The 16910-nt window shown below is 40.3% G+C and overlaps 2 protein-coding genes across 3 annotated transcripts; both read left to right on the top strand.

Annotated features, from left to right (window-relative positions):
• The first annotated feature begins 835 nt into the window (after positions 1-835).
• Positions 836-2772, top strand: LOC143543700 (putative ubiquitin-conjugating enzyme E2 18). Its single transcript, XM_077035961.1, has 6 exons — positions 836-935; positions 1087-1190; positions 1282-1384; positions 2006-2069; positions 2188-2276; positions 2359-2772. The coding sequence occupies exons 1-6, from the start codon at positions 906-908 to the stop codon at positions 2452-2454; spliced, it is 486 nt and encodes a 161-aa protein (XP_076892076.1). The 5' UTR covers positions 836-905; the 3' UTR covers positions 2455-2772.
• Positions 2773-4958: 2186 nt separating this feature from the next.
• LOC143543712 (BEL1-like homeodomain protein 11) lies at positions 4959-14414 on the top strand. Of its 2 annotated transcripts, none has more exons than XM_077035970.1 (5): positions 4959-5124; positions 12555-13311; positions 13404-13771; positions 13852-13912; positions 13991-14414. In XM_077035970.1, exons 2-5 carry the CDS (start codon positions 12634-12636, stop codon positions 14231-14233), a joined length of 1350 nt encoding a protein of 449 aa, XP_076892085.1. In that variant the 5' UTR covers positions 4959-5124; positions 12555-12633; the 3' UTR covers positions 14234-14414. The 2 variants fall into 2 exon arrangements, with proteins under 2 accessions (XP_076892085.1, XP_076892086.1); XM_077035971.1 differs by having other exon boundaries at positions 5050-5080.
• Positions 14415-16910: the final 2496 nt, after the last annotated feature.

The raw sequence follows: 16910 nt of genomic DNA, 5'->3' as shown, positions 1-16910 counted from the left end.
GTTCGGCTTTTAACTAAAATGAAACTAGCAATAAGGCCCCCAGTTTACAATAGACCCCAAAAGTAATTTGGATTTGCAGCTTTTTATATAATTGATAATGGTGTGGCAATCCATCTAAATCGTCAATTATGCATTTATGCCCTTAATATTACCAAATTTGTTCATAATAACATGCAACCTAATTTGCTGATGTACTATATTTGTAAAGAATAACTAATTTACAAAAAAATATGTTTGAACCTAGTGCTCAATGGTTTTCTGGTTTTCCTTGATATTAGCTTGACACACAACTTTGGTTATCATTATTTGGTCGAATCATTTAAACCATGAGTAAATCATCCCATTCATTTGTTTGACATTTGTACGATTTAATTCAAAGTTTTATCCAGCTTAGTTATCTGGTTTTCTATTTACAGCTTAGAACCTGACATGTAAACTAATTTGGCCTTTTAACTTTATTACTTAAGTTTTTCATTTTCAAAATATTAATAAAAACCACCAATTTGTTTTTTTTGTTTTTGTTTTTTGTTTTACATAAACATGCTTAAACTCCATAAACCACCAAATTAAACAAATTTAGTCATTCCAGACGATACGACCAACATGACCAGTTCGGTTTGTCTTTATTTTACACAATAGTTACTAGTCCAACCTGCCTAGCTAGAATTTTTGTGAAAATGGGCTTGACAGACCCATAAACACATTAATTAAATTTCTTAGGTTTGGTTTTGTAACCAGCCATTATTATGGGTTTATAATGATATTGGTCATATTCTAGGATCGAAAGTGAAACATGGTTTTCTAGAAGGGTAGAAGTACTTACCGTTGTCCACACAAAAAACAGAGACTCATAACATAAGTACATAACACACCCTTGTCTTTCTCTATCTAGAAGCCAATCAGCCATGACGAGTCCCTCAGCTTCATCTCGCAAGGTTTCTATCTCTCTCAACAAAACAATATATACCTATACCTATACATATATCAATCAGCAATCGTATAAACGTATATATATTTATTTTTACGTCCCTAATTTGAATTATTCGACGCATTCATCTTCTGATATACGGACAATTATTATTGCAGGCACTAAGCAAGTTCGCTACAAATCGTCTCCAGAAAGAGTTAACGGAATGGCAGGTTAATCCACCTGCTGGATTCAAACACAAAGTCACCGATAATCTCCAAAGGTACGTGTATTATTGTTATTATCACTCTTTCCGTTTAGTTTTTGTATCTTAAATTATGAGTTAATTGTTACTTTAATTCTGTGGTTTAAAGATGGATAATTGAGGTCAACGGTGCGCCGGGGACTTTGTATGCTAATGAAACTTACAAGCTGCAAGTTGATTTTCCTGAACATTATCCTATGGAGGCCCCACAGGTACCAATCATCGTCATTTCATTATTATTATTGAGGAATAGTAGAATTTTAGCGCGTTTCATGTTAAGAGCTATTTGTACATCAATTGCGCGTTTGACGGTATACTAGCTTCCAAATGTAGAAGATGATAAGTTTCATCTTTCTACAACTGGACTATCATGATCTTGTCAGCTATGATTTTTAAATGGATTCTGTTATTAAAAAGTCATTAGGTGGCATGTCACTGTCACATCATATAGGTAGGTCACATGATGTCAAATCAAGTCTGCACAGTGCACACCAATGCCTGTCACAATATACTTGCCGTATATTAGCACAAAAAATGGTCAAGCGAGCCGTATGATTTGTGTTAGTGGTCACATAAATTATTTCTTTATCGGGAAGAACGTCGTACTGTTCATATGACGCGTTAGTGGTGTCTGGATAGTGTGTCAGTGGTATTTGTTTACCCCTTCGTTTTAATTATCATTATGTATGAGGTACAGAATTAAAATTATATTTTGAAGGATGTTATAGTACAGCAAAGATCATGCCATGTACAATGTAATCTGTTTTGACCACCTTATTTGGTTGTCTGTTTAAATCTTGATCTTACTTTTGTTTGTTATGTTTGTTGGAAAGGTTATTTTTGTTCCTCCAGCTCCACTTCATCCACACATTTACAGCAATGGTCATATCTGTTTAGGTTTGTAACTTGACCCTTCATTTACATCAATGGTCATATTTAGCATTATTATATGTATGAATATATTATCTTGAATGGTGTCCGTTTGACCGGGGTGTTTGGTTGGCTACTGGTGCAGATATATTGTATGATTCTTGGTCTCCTGCCATGACGGTTAGTTCTGTATGCATCAGCATTGTCTCCATGTTATCAAGCTCTACTTCTAAAGTTTGTGTTTTATTTTTCCTTGATCTGCTAACCTTGAAGTTTTCAAACTCAAATGATGGATGGTGAGTTTTTGGTGTGACAGCAACGTCCAACTGATGATGAACGGTACGTGAAGAACTGCAGGAATGGGAGATCTCCCAAGGAGACGAGATGGTGGTTCCATGACGATAAAGTATAACATCCGTCTCGATTATAAAAAAATAATATGATGAGATTACTTTTATTTGGTTTTTAGTGAAAATTGGTATGGGTGTTAGTATGATCATGCCTTATGATGGATGTAGTTTGTAAAGTGCTAAGCATTTTTTTCTCTTGAAAATGTAAAGCAAAGAGTTTCATATTATATTATTGTCCCTCTGGTTTTGCACCATTTCAATTATCTAGTGAGTTTTAAGTTTTAATGCATCCGGTGTTGTTTTCTGATCACAAGACTATAGTATATTGAAATTTCTTGAACTTGTTCGAAATTCATGCATCTTATAAATCAAAGGTAGATTTTGGTAGTAGCATAATCGAGTAATCGTTTATCTTTTTACTGACGGGGATGTCAATTTGCTGACATATAATGGTATTTTGTTCGCTTTAAATAAATATCGTCATCATACAAAAGAAACTGTCTTCGTCATCATTTTCTACACATGAAACGTTGTCTCATAAAATTTAAAATGATTTGAAAGGCGATAATCTATTTCTAATGGGAAGTTCATAACCAGATAAGTTGTATACTAAAGTTAGATCTTTTTGTTTAATCTTTTTCTATCAATTTTTTAGGATAAAGATATTACTGCCCCAGTGGAGTGTCGACGACGAAGCTCCCTTGAAATGGCATGACATACCCTTCGTGCCCCAACAGTTTATCCTCACACAGAAGGCTAACTACTTCCCAACCACGGTACATGACAACACCAACCAATAATGGTTCATCCTCAATATAGAGTCGCTATCACAACACGCGGGTAAGACGAATTAGAGACTTTCGAGCAATAAAACACACAACCTTCCCTTAAATTCTCGAAATATCAACTTAGTCCTTGCATATATATATATATCTCAACCACTAAGATCCACTCACGTGACAGAAACAACTCATGGTTCCCTCCTTATAAGTACTTGTAATGTTGATACATATAACCAAATACACACGCTGACACGCGTATGTGTACATGTTTATGCGTATATGTGTGTACATATAGATATACTCTCCATATAAGCCTCGCACAATTAACTCTTCATAAGTTACCTTTCACATACAAGGTTAATTACTTTCCGATCACGGTGATATGGCAATCTGCTGATCAAGAATGATTGGTCCTTGACACACCCACCGTGATAATTAAATATCGATCTAACCCACTAAAATCCACTTGGCTTCCTCCTTATAAATACTTCAATTAACACAAAAGAACACTTTTAACCAAAACTATTCTCATTTTTATTACTATTACTATTAAACACAATTTTTAGGGATTATTGTCTCTTCTTCCCTCTCTTAACCTAAACTCTCACCATTCACTTCCGGCATCTTCAGATGTCACCCAACAATTTTAAAGTGTCCAATTTCAATATTTTCTTTCCATCTTGCATTCTTAATAGTTTCATAGAGGTCGGTGTCAAAATTTCACAAGGGTCAGACATGATTTTAACACATATATAGTACTAAAATTTTGTTTCTCACAGTACAGCCATAGTAGGTCCGCCCCTACACCCTACCAATTTGGGTTCATTTTGGTAGTTTCGAGTTGTCTTCATGTGATCAGTTAAAATTTTTGGGTTTTCGTGTTGTACGGCTATATAATGTAATATTTAGTAAGTTTATTTTATATGTTTCATAATTTATAAGTCATATAAGTTCTTAAAAGTTTAAATGCGTAAAGCTTATAAATTTATGCTATATATATAAGAGTTAAAACTATATAAATATTTAAAATTTTATCTATTATAATGGAACGAAAAAAGAAGTCATGGGCCCATCTTTGTGTCTCGATCACTAAAAAATGATCCACACACTTAGCCTTGCAACACAACGCCTATGGATTTTGCATTCGTGAGTCATGGCTTGCCGTTTGTAGATTGAACCGTTAGAGTCGAAGAAAGTCGGATGGTTTGAAATATATATATGATACAATTCACGATTCAGTTTTAATAGCTCGAAGTTCGAACTTGAAAATTGGAACCAATCTGGTACTCATATAAAAGATAAAAAACACTCGTTTTTATGGTGAAATTGTTTTGAAAAAAAAATGTCGTATAAAAAGTTATGGACGTTTTAAGATGATGGGTGAATTTGACATGTGCCTTGCATGTGGAGAAAGAAAGTCAACAAATGTGTTATCCCTATTATGTCATTACCCTTGTTTTACACTTGATGATCTCTTTAATCTAATCTCTACCATTCAATTCTCAAGTAAATAAACAAGATTATTTCATATCCTTCCTAGAAAACTAATATTCTTATTATAACTCAACCCTTAAAACATATACCATTTATATATTCATTTTTTTCTAGGTACATCTAAAAGATACAACCTTTAATTTACATTACTTTATAAAATAATAAAAAAAACAACAATCGGACGGTGGACAGAGGATCGGATGACAAGTGACGTTGGTTACCGGCAAATTAATATAATGAAAACGTAATGTTCAAAAAAAAAAATATAATGAAAACGTAATACACGTTGGAGACGTGTCTTCTTCATTTGACCTCTACACTCCTTTCTTTTTCTTCATCAATAATCACATTTATATTTTAATTCAGCAACATGAAGAATAAGGTGTGTTCAGTTTAGGTCTACCAACTGGTTGTTAGCTTCACAATCTCCATTTTTCAAGCAATGTTCTTCAACTGGTATTCATTTTTTACTTAATAAAACCCCAATTCAACCAAAACCCACATCAGAATCATACCCAATTTTAAGTTTTGTGTGTCTTTATAAGATGCACTCCAAGTGTTTGATGAAATGCCAGTTATGCAATTTTTAGAAAAAAAGTAAATTTTTTTTCTTATTTGTGAACAGGGTTTGCATAACAGATTATTAATCATGCCATGTGTTTGATACTTTAGATCCCTTTCCACCGTTAGAGTAGATTTTTGTTTGTAGACTTCTAATCTTGTATGCGGGTATGTACCCAACAACTCTTGTAATGTTTGAATGTTGATGGAATAAAAATTATTTGTTAATGCCTTGCCTTGTTTATTTCGCGCATATTTTGTTTTAACTTAGCAATTTCTTGAGTACTTAGATAAGTTAACTTTTCAACGTGGCAGATAATAAGTTAAAGTTTTGCTTCCTCTTTCGTGATTGTGCGGATAAGACCGTCACTTTCACTTAGTAGGATGGCTAAACTTTACCTATATCTGACCTGCGTGGAAGTTTTCCTCATCTTTTCCTTTGAAATTTTCTAAGTGTTTTGAATAAGTTAACCTTTCGACGCGCGGTTGCCAATAGGTCAATGTTCAGTTTCCTTTATCATGATTGTGCGGGTAGGACCGTCACTTTCATTTATTGGGATGACCAAACTTCACCTATAGCTGACCTGCGTGAAGGTTTTCCTTAGAAATTTTTACCGTTTTATGTGTTTATGCGGGTTTTGCCGCCTTCCACACGCAACGACTTACTTCTTCCCATATTTATGCGGTTAATACCGGCATATTAGCGTGGGAAGTTCATAAGTATAAAGGTAAGGCTATCAACACAATGTGAAAGGAGAATCATTTCCATTAGAAGTGGCTCTAGGCCTTTTCTTTACAAATTTGGAATTGATCTACATGTAACATTTGCGTAATTGAGCTCCGTTCCATGTTCTTGGGATAGGAGTGCCATCGAGCCTTTCGAGCCGGTATGCGCCTTTTCCCAAAACTTCTTTTATAATGTATGGTCCTTCCCAGACCGGTGCCAGTTTTCCTGGGCGCTCTTGGTTTGAAGCCTCGTTGTTACGCAATATGTAGTCTCCTACATTGAAGTTGCAGAGTTTTACCCGCGTGTTGTAGTACTTTTGCATTTGTCACTTGTAGTTTTCTTCACGCGCTGCGGCTAAGTCTCTGCGTTCCTCGGTTAGCATAAGGTCTAACCGTCTTTCCGCATCATTGTCTTCTGGCTGAATCAAGACCCTTGGTGAGGGCAAACCAATTTCGACTGGGACCATGGCTTCAGTGCCATAAGTGAGGCTGAACGGGGTTTCTCCCGTACTGGCCTTTTTCAGCGTTCTGTTTGCCCAAAGGACGTGTGGAACTTCGTCTACCCAGCCGGATCTGTGTTCCAGGAGTCTTTTCTTTATGCCTTCGACGATGCTTTTATTTGCTCTTTCCACCTCACCGTTACCTTGCGGGTGTGCCACTGAGGTAAAGGTGTGGGTGATTTGAAGTTCTTCTAGCCACTTTTGTAGCTTCTTGTCAGCAAAGTTGGTGCCGTTATCACTCACCAAAGTCTGTGGAAGTCCAAAACGACAAATAATAAATTTCCAAATAAATTTTTTAATATGTTCTGCGGTTGTTTGGGCTAAGGGTTTTGCTTCTATCCACTTGGTGAAGTAGTCGATGGCTACCACTAGGAACTGAACGTTTCCTGCTGCTGTAGGAAATGGGCATGTCACATCGATGGCCCACTTCTGAAATGGCCATGAAGAGGTGACTGGAACAAGTTCATTCTTCGGGCGATGCGTGTTGGGTGCGTAGAGCTGGCAAGACCTACACTTTCTGATGTATGCCAGCGCATCCGTATGCATCCCCGGCCAAAAGTATCCCGCGTTGTTTAGCTTAGCTACAACAGCGCGTGGACCTGCGTGTACTCCACAGATGCCTTCGTGTACTTCCCTTAGGAGGTAGTCAGCATCTTGGTTGTCCACGCATCTTAAGAGTGGGCCAAGAAAGTTACGTCTGTAAAGGATGTCATCGATGAGTTGATAGTTTAATGCTTTACAACGTATTTTTCTTGCCTGTGTTTTTGACTCTGGTAGTATACCCGCTGTAAGGTAATTTATTATTGGTGTCATCCACGTTTCTGTACCGGTTTGGATGACACAAATTTCCTTGTGCGGGACTGATGGTGCTTCAAGGAGTTCAATGCGGATGTCCTTTCCCAAATGGGTGAAGGCTAATGATGCAAGCTTGCTTAACGCATCCGCAGATTTGTTTTCGCTACGCTTGACGTGTATGACTTTACAATCATTAAAATCGCGCATAAGGGTTTTTGCTTGTGCGAGGTACAGGGCCATTATGTCGTTCACGGCCGTGTACGTTCCGTTTATCTGGTTGGCTACTAACATGGAATCCACGTGTGCTTCCAAGTTTTTCACTCCCATTTTACGCGCAATTCTCAGCCCCGCCAAGAATGCTTCATACTCGGCTTCGTTATTCGTACTTGGAAAATCTAGTCGAATAGCGTAAGTGTATTCTTGGCCTGTTGGGTTGGTTAATTTCAACCCTGCGCCTGAACCCTCGTTGCTGGCTGCTCCATCAGTGTAGAGTCGCCAGACATCATTGATGTCCTGTGCTGGGGAGGGTTGAGCCTCCTCCTGGCACACTTTCTCCCGCGAAGCGGGGACTTCTGCAATAAAGTCGGCCAAGACCTGGCCTTTAATAGCTGGTCTTGGCTTGTACTTTATCGCATATTCCCCTAACTCAATTGCCCATTTGGCTAGACGTCCCGATAATTCGGGTTTGCCTAGAACGTTTGCGAGTTTGAAGTTGGTGAGAATGGTGATTGGGTGACCCTGGAAATATCGTCTTAGTCTGCGTGAAGCTTGTACAAGTGCTAAGACTAATTTTTCCAGGGTGGAGTACCGGGTTTCTACGTCTGTTAGGACACAACTAACATAGTAAATAGGCATCTGGATACCTTTCCGCTCTACTAGCAGGACTGCCCCGGTCGCTCTATCTGTGGCAGAAAGGTATATGATTAATTCCTCCCCCGCTTCTGGTGCTGTGAGCGTTGGGAGTTTGATCAAGCGTGACCGAATTTCCTGAAAAGCTGCTTCCGCTTCTGGTGTCCAGCGGAAGTACGTTTTCTTTAAACAGTTTCTCAATGTTGACACGAATGGGAACGACCTATCCGCATGGTTTGACAAAAAGCGGTTAAGTGCAACTAGGCGTCCATTCAGTGTCTGAGCTTGCTTGATGGTAGTAGGTGATTCCATTTTGATAATGGCTTCGACCTTTTCAGGGTTCGCTCTGAAGCCATCTTTAGTAACAATGACTCCCAAGAACTTCCCTTCTTCCATCCCAAAGGAACACTTGCTCGGGTTGAGCTTCATGTTTATCTTTCTGAGCGTGTTGAAAGTTTCTTCGATGTTTTTCAACATCGCTTCTGGCTCAGGGCTTTTGATGACCAAATCATCCATGTAGACTTCCAAGTTTCTCCCAATTTGGGCATGAAACTCTTTGTCCATCAGGCGTTGGTATGTGGACCCTGCATTCTTAAGTCCGAATGGCATCATTTGATAACAAAATGTGCCATCGGGCGTCCGAAATGCGGTTTTGTCTAGATCATCTACAGCCATGTGGATTTGATGGTACCCCTTATATGCGTCAAGGAAGCATTTAAGGCGAAACGGTGCTAATGAATCCACTTTGAGGTCAATTTCGGGTAACGGGTAACAATCTTTGGGGCATGCTTTGTTTAAATCTTTGAAATCTATACACATGCGCCATTGTTTGTTAGCCTTCGGTACCATAACGGGATTTGCAACCCATGTTTGATATCTACTAACGCGTACGATGCCCGCGTCAAGGAGTTCCTTGACTTGGGTTCTACACGCGTTAGCCTGTTCCGCCCCCATTACTCTGCGCTTTTGTATGACTGGCGTAAAAGCCTGGTCACACTTGAGCTTATGCTCTGCTTTACTTCGAGGTACACCAGTCATGTCAGCTGGTGTCCACGCGAAGATGTCAGCGTTTCTTTGTAATAAGCGTTTGAGTAAGGTGCGCGTAGGATTAGCGATTGTTGGGCCAATTGTAACAGCCTGGTCAGGGTATCTGCCATTGAGGGCCCATTTTTCTGGTTCGGTAATGGTTGGTTTAGCCATCTTTGGTTTGGGTTAAGATGAGACGGATGCGATGCATACCTGGGGGATACCGGTGATCATCGCTACACCCTCAGCAGTTGGCCATCCCATCATGCCGTGGACTAAAGATACCACGGCGTTGAATCTTGCCATCCCGTCTCTCCCGAAGAGAATGTCGTATGTGTGATGTGGCTTCCTCATTACGACGAAGTCCACGTCTTCTGTGCGGGAGTATTTCCCGTCCGTGAGAATGACGGGGAAAGATAGAATACCCAGGGGGGTGTTTGTACTGCCGTCAAACCCTTCCATTGAGGCGTAAACCGTTTCCAGGCGTTCTTTGTCTTCGTCGTCTAGCTTGTCGAAGAACTGCCTGTACATAACCGTTGACGAGGCGCCGTTGTCAGCAAGAGTGCGGGAAGTTATGTAATGCCCCAGCTGGCTTTTGATGACGATAGGGCCTTCCTTGCTGGGTCCTCCTGGCACTCGCGGGAAGCGCACCTCAGCTTCCTTCCATTCGCATGGTTCTGTCGTTCGTCTTTTTCTTCCTCTGATGTTGCCATGAACCATGTGGATGCTGATGTCAACGGGCTTTCGTCCATTGCCTTTATACCGGTTATCATTCCTTCCTCCATTCTTAATTGATGCCACAAGGTGTGCAAGTCTTCCATCCTTGACGAATGTTTCAACAATATCCTTCAAGGATGTACACTCCTCTGTACTGTGACCCTTTGTCCCGTGGAAGTCACAGAATTTGCTCTGATCCGCATTAGGTCGTTACCGGATCATTGGAGCTTTTGGCTATGGGAGTTTTTCAGTGGCAAATATCTCCGTGACGCTTTTGGTGAGTGGCGTCCACCGGTGTTTTCTGCTTGAAGGGTGCGTGTTATCCCTTCCGCCAACAAGAGGGCGAGAGCTGGATGAGGTGTCAAAGTTTACCCTTGACTGCCAAATACCTAGCTTCCTCTTTTTGTTCTGCCGGGCGATCCGAACATTGTTTTCTCTGGTCCTCTGCGTGTAGAGATGTGTATTCTGGGGAAGATCCCTACCTAGTTGCTTCTCCGTCTCGGCAAAGCGCTTGGCCGCCGTCATGATGGCATCCCATGTGGATGGCATGCCGTCCTTACCCGTCAACGTGCGGATAAGCTCTGGGTATTCGGCGCCCTGGATGAAAGCGGCGCGAACAAGATCTTCACTTATGTTGCCCAGACTCAGCTTTTTGGAGTTGAAGCGAGTGATGAAGTCTAGTAAAGATTCATCTTCCTCTCTCACGCAGTTGAGGATCGTTCTTTGCTCTTCAGTATATTTCCTCTGTTGGCTGAAGTGTTGGCTGAACTTGTGTTGAAAGTCCGCCCAATCATAGATGTGGTGGACCGGTAAACGATCAAACCACGCCCTGGCCGCTCCAACCAGCGTCATCTGGAACATATAACACCACGTGGGTTCCGTCCAGTTACTGACGGTTGCCCCCGCTATGAATCTGTTCAAGTGATCATCTGGGTCGGATAGACCATCATAAGTGCCGATGTTGGACATCTGTTTGGCACTTCTCGGGGCGATTGCTTCCGCAATGTCCCTTGCAAACTTGGATGTTCCCGCATTTGCAGCAGTTGGTCTAAAGGTTTTGGAGAAGTCGCGTGGGTTTCCCCCCGCGTTCCTTGGTTTGAAGGTTTCTCCGAAATTCCTTCTTGGTTAGAAGTCCGTTTCTTTACGCTTCCCTTTCGCCTTATGGCGAGGGTTCGCGTCAGTGTCGGATTCCTCCCGATCATCGTCCGAGTACTCGCACTCACTGTTCATGTTGCGCTGTTGTCGAGTGCTCCCGAATTCGTCAGCCTGTTGGAGTGAACGCAAGCGTTCATCCAACTCAGCTTGGAATTCCTTCTGACGTGCTTCGCCCCACGCCTTAACTTGATCGAGTGTTTGGCGAGGGAGCCTCGTCTGTTTCTCCAACTGGGCATCAGTGAACCCCAGTGAAATATTGTTTACTGCACTTGCCCCGGCTTGGGTAACCGGGGTAGTGTTCGTAAAATTTGTGTAACCGCCGGTGTTCCCCCCAGTAGTTGGGGTTGTGGTTACCGGGGTTTCTTGGTCACTTACTGGCCTTGGGACCGGAGTAACGTTAACCATTTTTTCAGAAGTTTTGAAAAAACTGAATTAGTTCTAGCTTTTATGCACGGATGGCGCCAATGAAGAAACACTAAGTGACCCCGGGCAGATTACGGATAATCTGGGGGTTAAGTAATGTTTCCCACGAGGGTTAGGTCCGGCAAAGAAGGATGTTCTTCAGATGACCTGCAAAACAGACACCGTGAGCTCGTCACTGAGAAGGGGGGGGGGTTCCTCCTTGTGACCACCCTCCGGCGTGAGAATCAGACTAGATTGCTCTGAATATAAGTGTATATTGAGAGAAATAGCTAGTGAAGGTAAAACACCAGATGATCATACCGTTCCAAGGTGTTGGAGTATTTATAGCCGAAGGTAGGTTTCCAAGCAGGTACAGTCAGCTGTATAATATTCCTGTTCTACCAACTACGGGCTACGCACGTGCCATGCTGGTTGGTGGGTAGGCAGCGGCTAATAGTGACCAGGCCGGCTGTGTACTATTCCTTTTCCACTAACTGCAGGCTATGTGCGTGCCACGACAAGGGTTGGTGAGTAGGCAGCGGCTAATAGTGACAAACAGTACTAGAGCATGCTCCTCGTACTGTTTGTCGGTGAGCTGTCACCCTGTGATTGGTTCATGGACTGCTTTGGTCAGATCTTGTCTATTTTGTCCATACCTTGGCAGGTATAGTACAAAAGATCTTCCAGAAGCATACGGACTGGCTCATTTGGGCGGGAGTATTCCCGCCTTGCTCATTCCTTCAGGTAACACTGAATTATTGAGTGCCTTGTGCGTGTAGCCTTGCTATTAGTGCGGGTAGCCCTCCCTGATGGCTTGTATCCGCAGCTGCGGGGACAGGCGGGGTACTTCACCATTGGGAGGCTTTCCCTGCGTGAACAGCTGGCGTACTGCGCGTAAGGTCTTTATCTCTGAGCATGGTGGGTCCTGCGGAACCAGTTGGTCCTTGCGCAAACGTCCCTCTTCAAGGTGAGTCTTGCGGGTCCAACTGGGCTCTGCTGGGACCTACCTCTTCACCATGTGTTTTCAGTTACAGCATTTAGTTAGGTCTGATGAGTTATTTGTTTAGAATAGCTAAAACCTAAATCAAGAAACTATGCTATGTTTATATTATCTTTTGGTGTCTTTCTCCCTTTAATACGTTCTTGTTGAATTAGGTATCATGTCACCTTCTAAAAGGACCATTAGCCCGCCTTTATACGCCCATTTTATAGTTTCCGGTTTTTAGGAGTTAAGATGGCTACTTATTATCCAACTTCTAACAGTCATCAAAGTGATGTGGGTTCATACCAAGAGTCATATTGTCCTGCTGCTGATATTATGTATCAAAACCCATCGTCAACCGACACCTCGTTTTTGGAGCTTTTATCCGGTAATATGCAACCGAATACCCAAATTTGTAACGGTTTGGACGATGAGCAGAAGTTGAATTATCAAGAATTGTCACTCAGTTTAGGAATGCAATTACCTGCTTCTTCAATGGATTTGAATGCCTTTCAGTTTAATTACTTGAATTCACATCTTCCGAATTCAAGTGATCACGGTTCTCAAACGAATAAAGCATTCAATTTGGTTGGTACTTTGAAAAATGAGGATGTAAACGGTGGTCAAGGTCAATACTTGATTTCAGATACGTATGACGGTGGTTCATTTGGCGTTGTGGGTAGAATCTTGGACCCTAAATATCTCAAACCGTCACAAGAGTTACTGGATGAAGTTGTTAATCTTCATGACGCGCTGAGTCAGCTCAAGATGATTAGGCATAACAATCCACACAAGCCATGTGTTGATGAAAAAGATTCCATATTTACCCCTCGTGAATCGACTACTAGTTGTTCTTCTGGTGAGCTTTCGGCTTCTGAGAAACAAGATCTTCAGAAAAAAGTAACGAAATTGCTTTCCTTGTTAGATGAGGTAAGTAAATGTCCATTTTACCCTTGAATGCATTTCTTAAATATTACATTATGATTTAAGACTACTAATAATATTACAATATTGGTATATAGGTAGATAGAAAATATAGAGAATATTATCAACAATTGCGAATCGTTGAAACCGCGTTGGATGTGGTTTCTGGTAGTGGATCCGCAAGGCCGTACACTGCACTTGCACATCGAACAATTTCCCACCATTTTCGGTGCTTACGGGATGCAATTAACGGTCAAATTCACTCGATCCGTCAAAGGTTAGGCGAACAAGATGATTCATCAGACCGAGTTCTACCACGTTTAAGGAACGTTGATAAACAGCTCAGACAACAGAGAAACCTTCATCATCTTGGTGGGACTCGCCATTCATGGAGGCCACAACGAGGCTTGCCCGAAGGCTCGGTTTCCGTTCTCCGTGCTTGGCTATTTGAGCACTTTCTTAACCCGTATGTCCTTTTTAATTCTCATATGCTGTTAATTGCAGTTTTTGGTTTGTTTATGTTGTTAAATTGTTAATATTCTACAGTTACCCGAAAGATTCAGAGAAACTTATGCTAGCGAAAAAAACAGGTCTCACCCGGAGCCAGGTAATTACAGGTTTTAATGATCAAGTTTATTCTTTTAGATAATCTTGATTTTGAATTTTGTACATTTCTTTTTATTAGATTGCAAATTGGTTTATTAATGCACGGGTGCGATTATGGAAGCCCATGATTGAAGATATCTATAAAGAAGAATTTGGTGACGCAGAAGGTAATTGTATATCATCACAAGAACACGCATCATCTTCAGAAGATAAAGAATTGCCAATGATCGGAGAATCGAGTGAATCAAATCGTGAGTTTTTGAACCAGATGGAAGTTAGCAGGTTTGGTGAACCTCAGTTATTATCTGATTTTTTGGTGTGACAAAAATGATGAAAATTAGTGTTGAAAACCAGAGTATAAGAAGTGTACACAATGCACATACATGATGACCTTGGCTTGTATTTGTGAAGAAGTAGTGTAAATAGGGATGTGGATATAAGTGGTGTTTTGTTTAGAACTAATAGTAAAGAATTTTTCATCAAAGATCATCCTCTTAAGTAAAGATATTATGGATTCATTGGATAAATAAACTTGATATTTGCTAAGAATGAATGCACATTAATGTACCATTTCTTTTGTAGCTATAATAAAGCGAAAATTTCTGGACTTGTTTTTTTATGCAGAATTCAGTGTGGGGGTTCTGTATTGCACTAGGGGATAGGTGAGTCATATAGATAGGTGCATGTGAGGTTACTAGTTTTAGGTGTTTGTTACCATGGTTAGTGATACATATAGGTCTTATGTAAAGGCCTGTGTGGGGCCTGAAATGTGAAAGTAATTACCATTTATGCCCTCTTGGTGCTGCTGCTTTCAACATCCTCTTTTTTTCATCATATAAGAAAGTTGGTACTTTATTTGACCTATGTTTATGACTATGTATTTTGGGGAAATGGAGATTCACAAAATTAGGCATTTTGTTGGTTAAGTGTATCAAAATAAAACATTAACTATTTAGTTTTCGCTTACAAAGATTGATCAAATAAAGAAATCGAAACTTGACAATTAACATGAATGGGCGCATAGGGAACACTGAGCCAGCGACTCAAAAGAGCGGCATTCACAAGCATTTGACCAATAGAAAGACGCTTCTTAGACACAATACGTTGGTGTAATCATGGGTGAGCACACTACCTCTGGCATTCACAAGCATTGACCAATAGAAAGACGCTTCTTAGACACAATACGTTGGCGTAATCATGGGTGAGCACACTACCCCAGTTCACCTGCTGACTCATTTGAGCTGTTGAAACCCCTACCTAGTGAACAATCATGTCAGGTTACCTAGTCCACCAATCAATGGCTCGTGTGTGCCGAGCTCCTTCTACTATGTTACAAGCCAAACAGAAGAACTCAACCCAAAAGACTAGTCTGATAGGTGAGGGAACCCATTTGGCTTATAAACCCCACATCAGTTGCCCATACAACCGATGTGGGACAAGTCCCATACATTGCAATGGTTTCAGTCCGTAACATCTAAGAGTGAACAAAAGAGCGGAAGCAAATTCTATAGTTGCTAACTTAATAATTTATGATATTGGAGTTCCTCTGTGCATTCTTTTCCTTGTTGCTGCATATCTCGTTTGTACGCATCTTATCCATGCTTTTGAGGCATCTAGTGAGTTACTGTCTTGAGTTTGAAATGGTCAAATATTTGATGATTTCATCATCAAATAAAGAAATCAGAACTAGACACATGGCATGTATGGGCACAGATGGAACAATGACGCCTACTTAAACATCAAACAATAGGAAACCACCATGCAGACCCTGACTTAAACACGAGTGGGCACATTACCCCGACTCACTTACTCATTTGAGCTCTTGAAACACCTCCCGAGTAAACAATCACACCGACTCACTTACCCCACCAATCAATGACTCATTTGTGCCGCCTCTGAAGGGTGAACATATGGGTGGAAGCAATTCTATTTATTATTAGCTCAATACATTATGACATTGCAAATGTGTGGGAGTTCCTCTATGCATTGCTTTTCCTTCCTATTGCTGCATATCTGATACTCATCTCTTTGCTTTCGAGACCTCTAGTGAGTTATCGAGTGAATTTAAAAGGTTAAATCTTTGATGATTCAATCATCTATGATTAAGTTGTTAAAACTTCTGGTAAATATGCTGCATCTGAAACAAATTCTTTCAAGAATCACTTTCTAGATCAAGAATTTTGAGATTGATTTAGACAAAGAAATTAACATTTACATATTACTTACCAAGTTGCACACATTTTCACTGAAAATTTAAACTCAAAACAATGACTTTCCATGTGAAAAACTATTTTTTATGTATGTTTTGACACTTACAGGATGTTACTAATTCAAGTTCATATGATTTTGACTTACTATGAAAATGTGTTATACTTTCTGGTCTTTTGTAAAAGGTAGAACATGAGGGGTTGTCTACTTGTCCCGCTTAGAAAGAACACTAGTACGCATAAGTGAAGAAACAAGCTAGCCTGATATTTTCTCTTTGTATCTCTAGCTTGTTTTACAAAGGTATTATCTTTATGATGCCGTTGGACACTGTCCGTCTGGGCAGTAAAACGATTATGGGCCAGACCTACCTGAATATTTTCGAGTCAGAACTAGGTCCGGCCTCCAGAATAACTGTCCTAACCATGAATAACATATAGTAATCTATCATTCTATTGAGATGATGTGCATTTAATTACACCATAAGGAACAACCACGAGTCAACATCTCAAGGATAGAAATTTGGACCATGGCCTTATCCTGATTTGGTTTTAAACCATCTCTCTATCCATTTGCATTTAATACTATTACTTGTTATTTTGATTCAATTACTATTAAGATATGAGTCCAATGGGCCAACCCATATCCATAAACTGTTCATTTGACTTGTGCAATGCAAGTGTTGAATTCATTTTTTTCATTTTTCATTCATTAATTACTTAATCTAATGTATTCACCTGTCTTGTATTATACTTTTTTTTCCAAAAAAATTATATATATCTTGGCAGAAAAAT

The sequence above is a fragment of the Bidens hawaiensis genome, unplaced genomic scaffold, assembly GCF_021521415.1.
Source record: "Bidens hawaiensis isolate Kalapana, Puna unplaced genomic scaffold, B.hawaiensis_p1.1 tig00013251_1, whole genome shotgun sequence".
NCBI lineage: Eukaryota > Viridiplantae > Streptophyta > Magnoliopsida > Asterales > Asteraceae > Bidens > Bidens hawaiensis.
The sequence above is the reverse complement of the archived record's forward strand: the minus strand, read 5'-3'. Positions and strand labels throughout refer to the sequence as shown.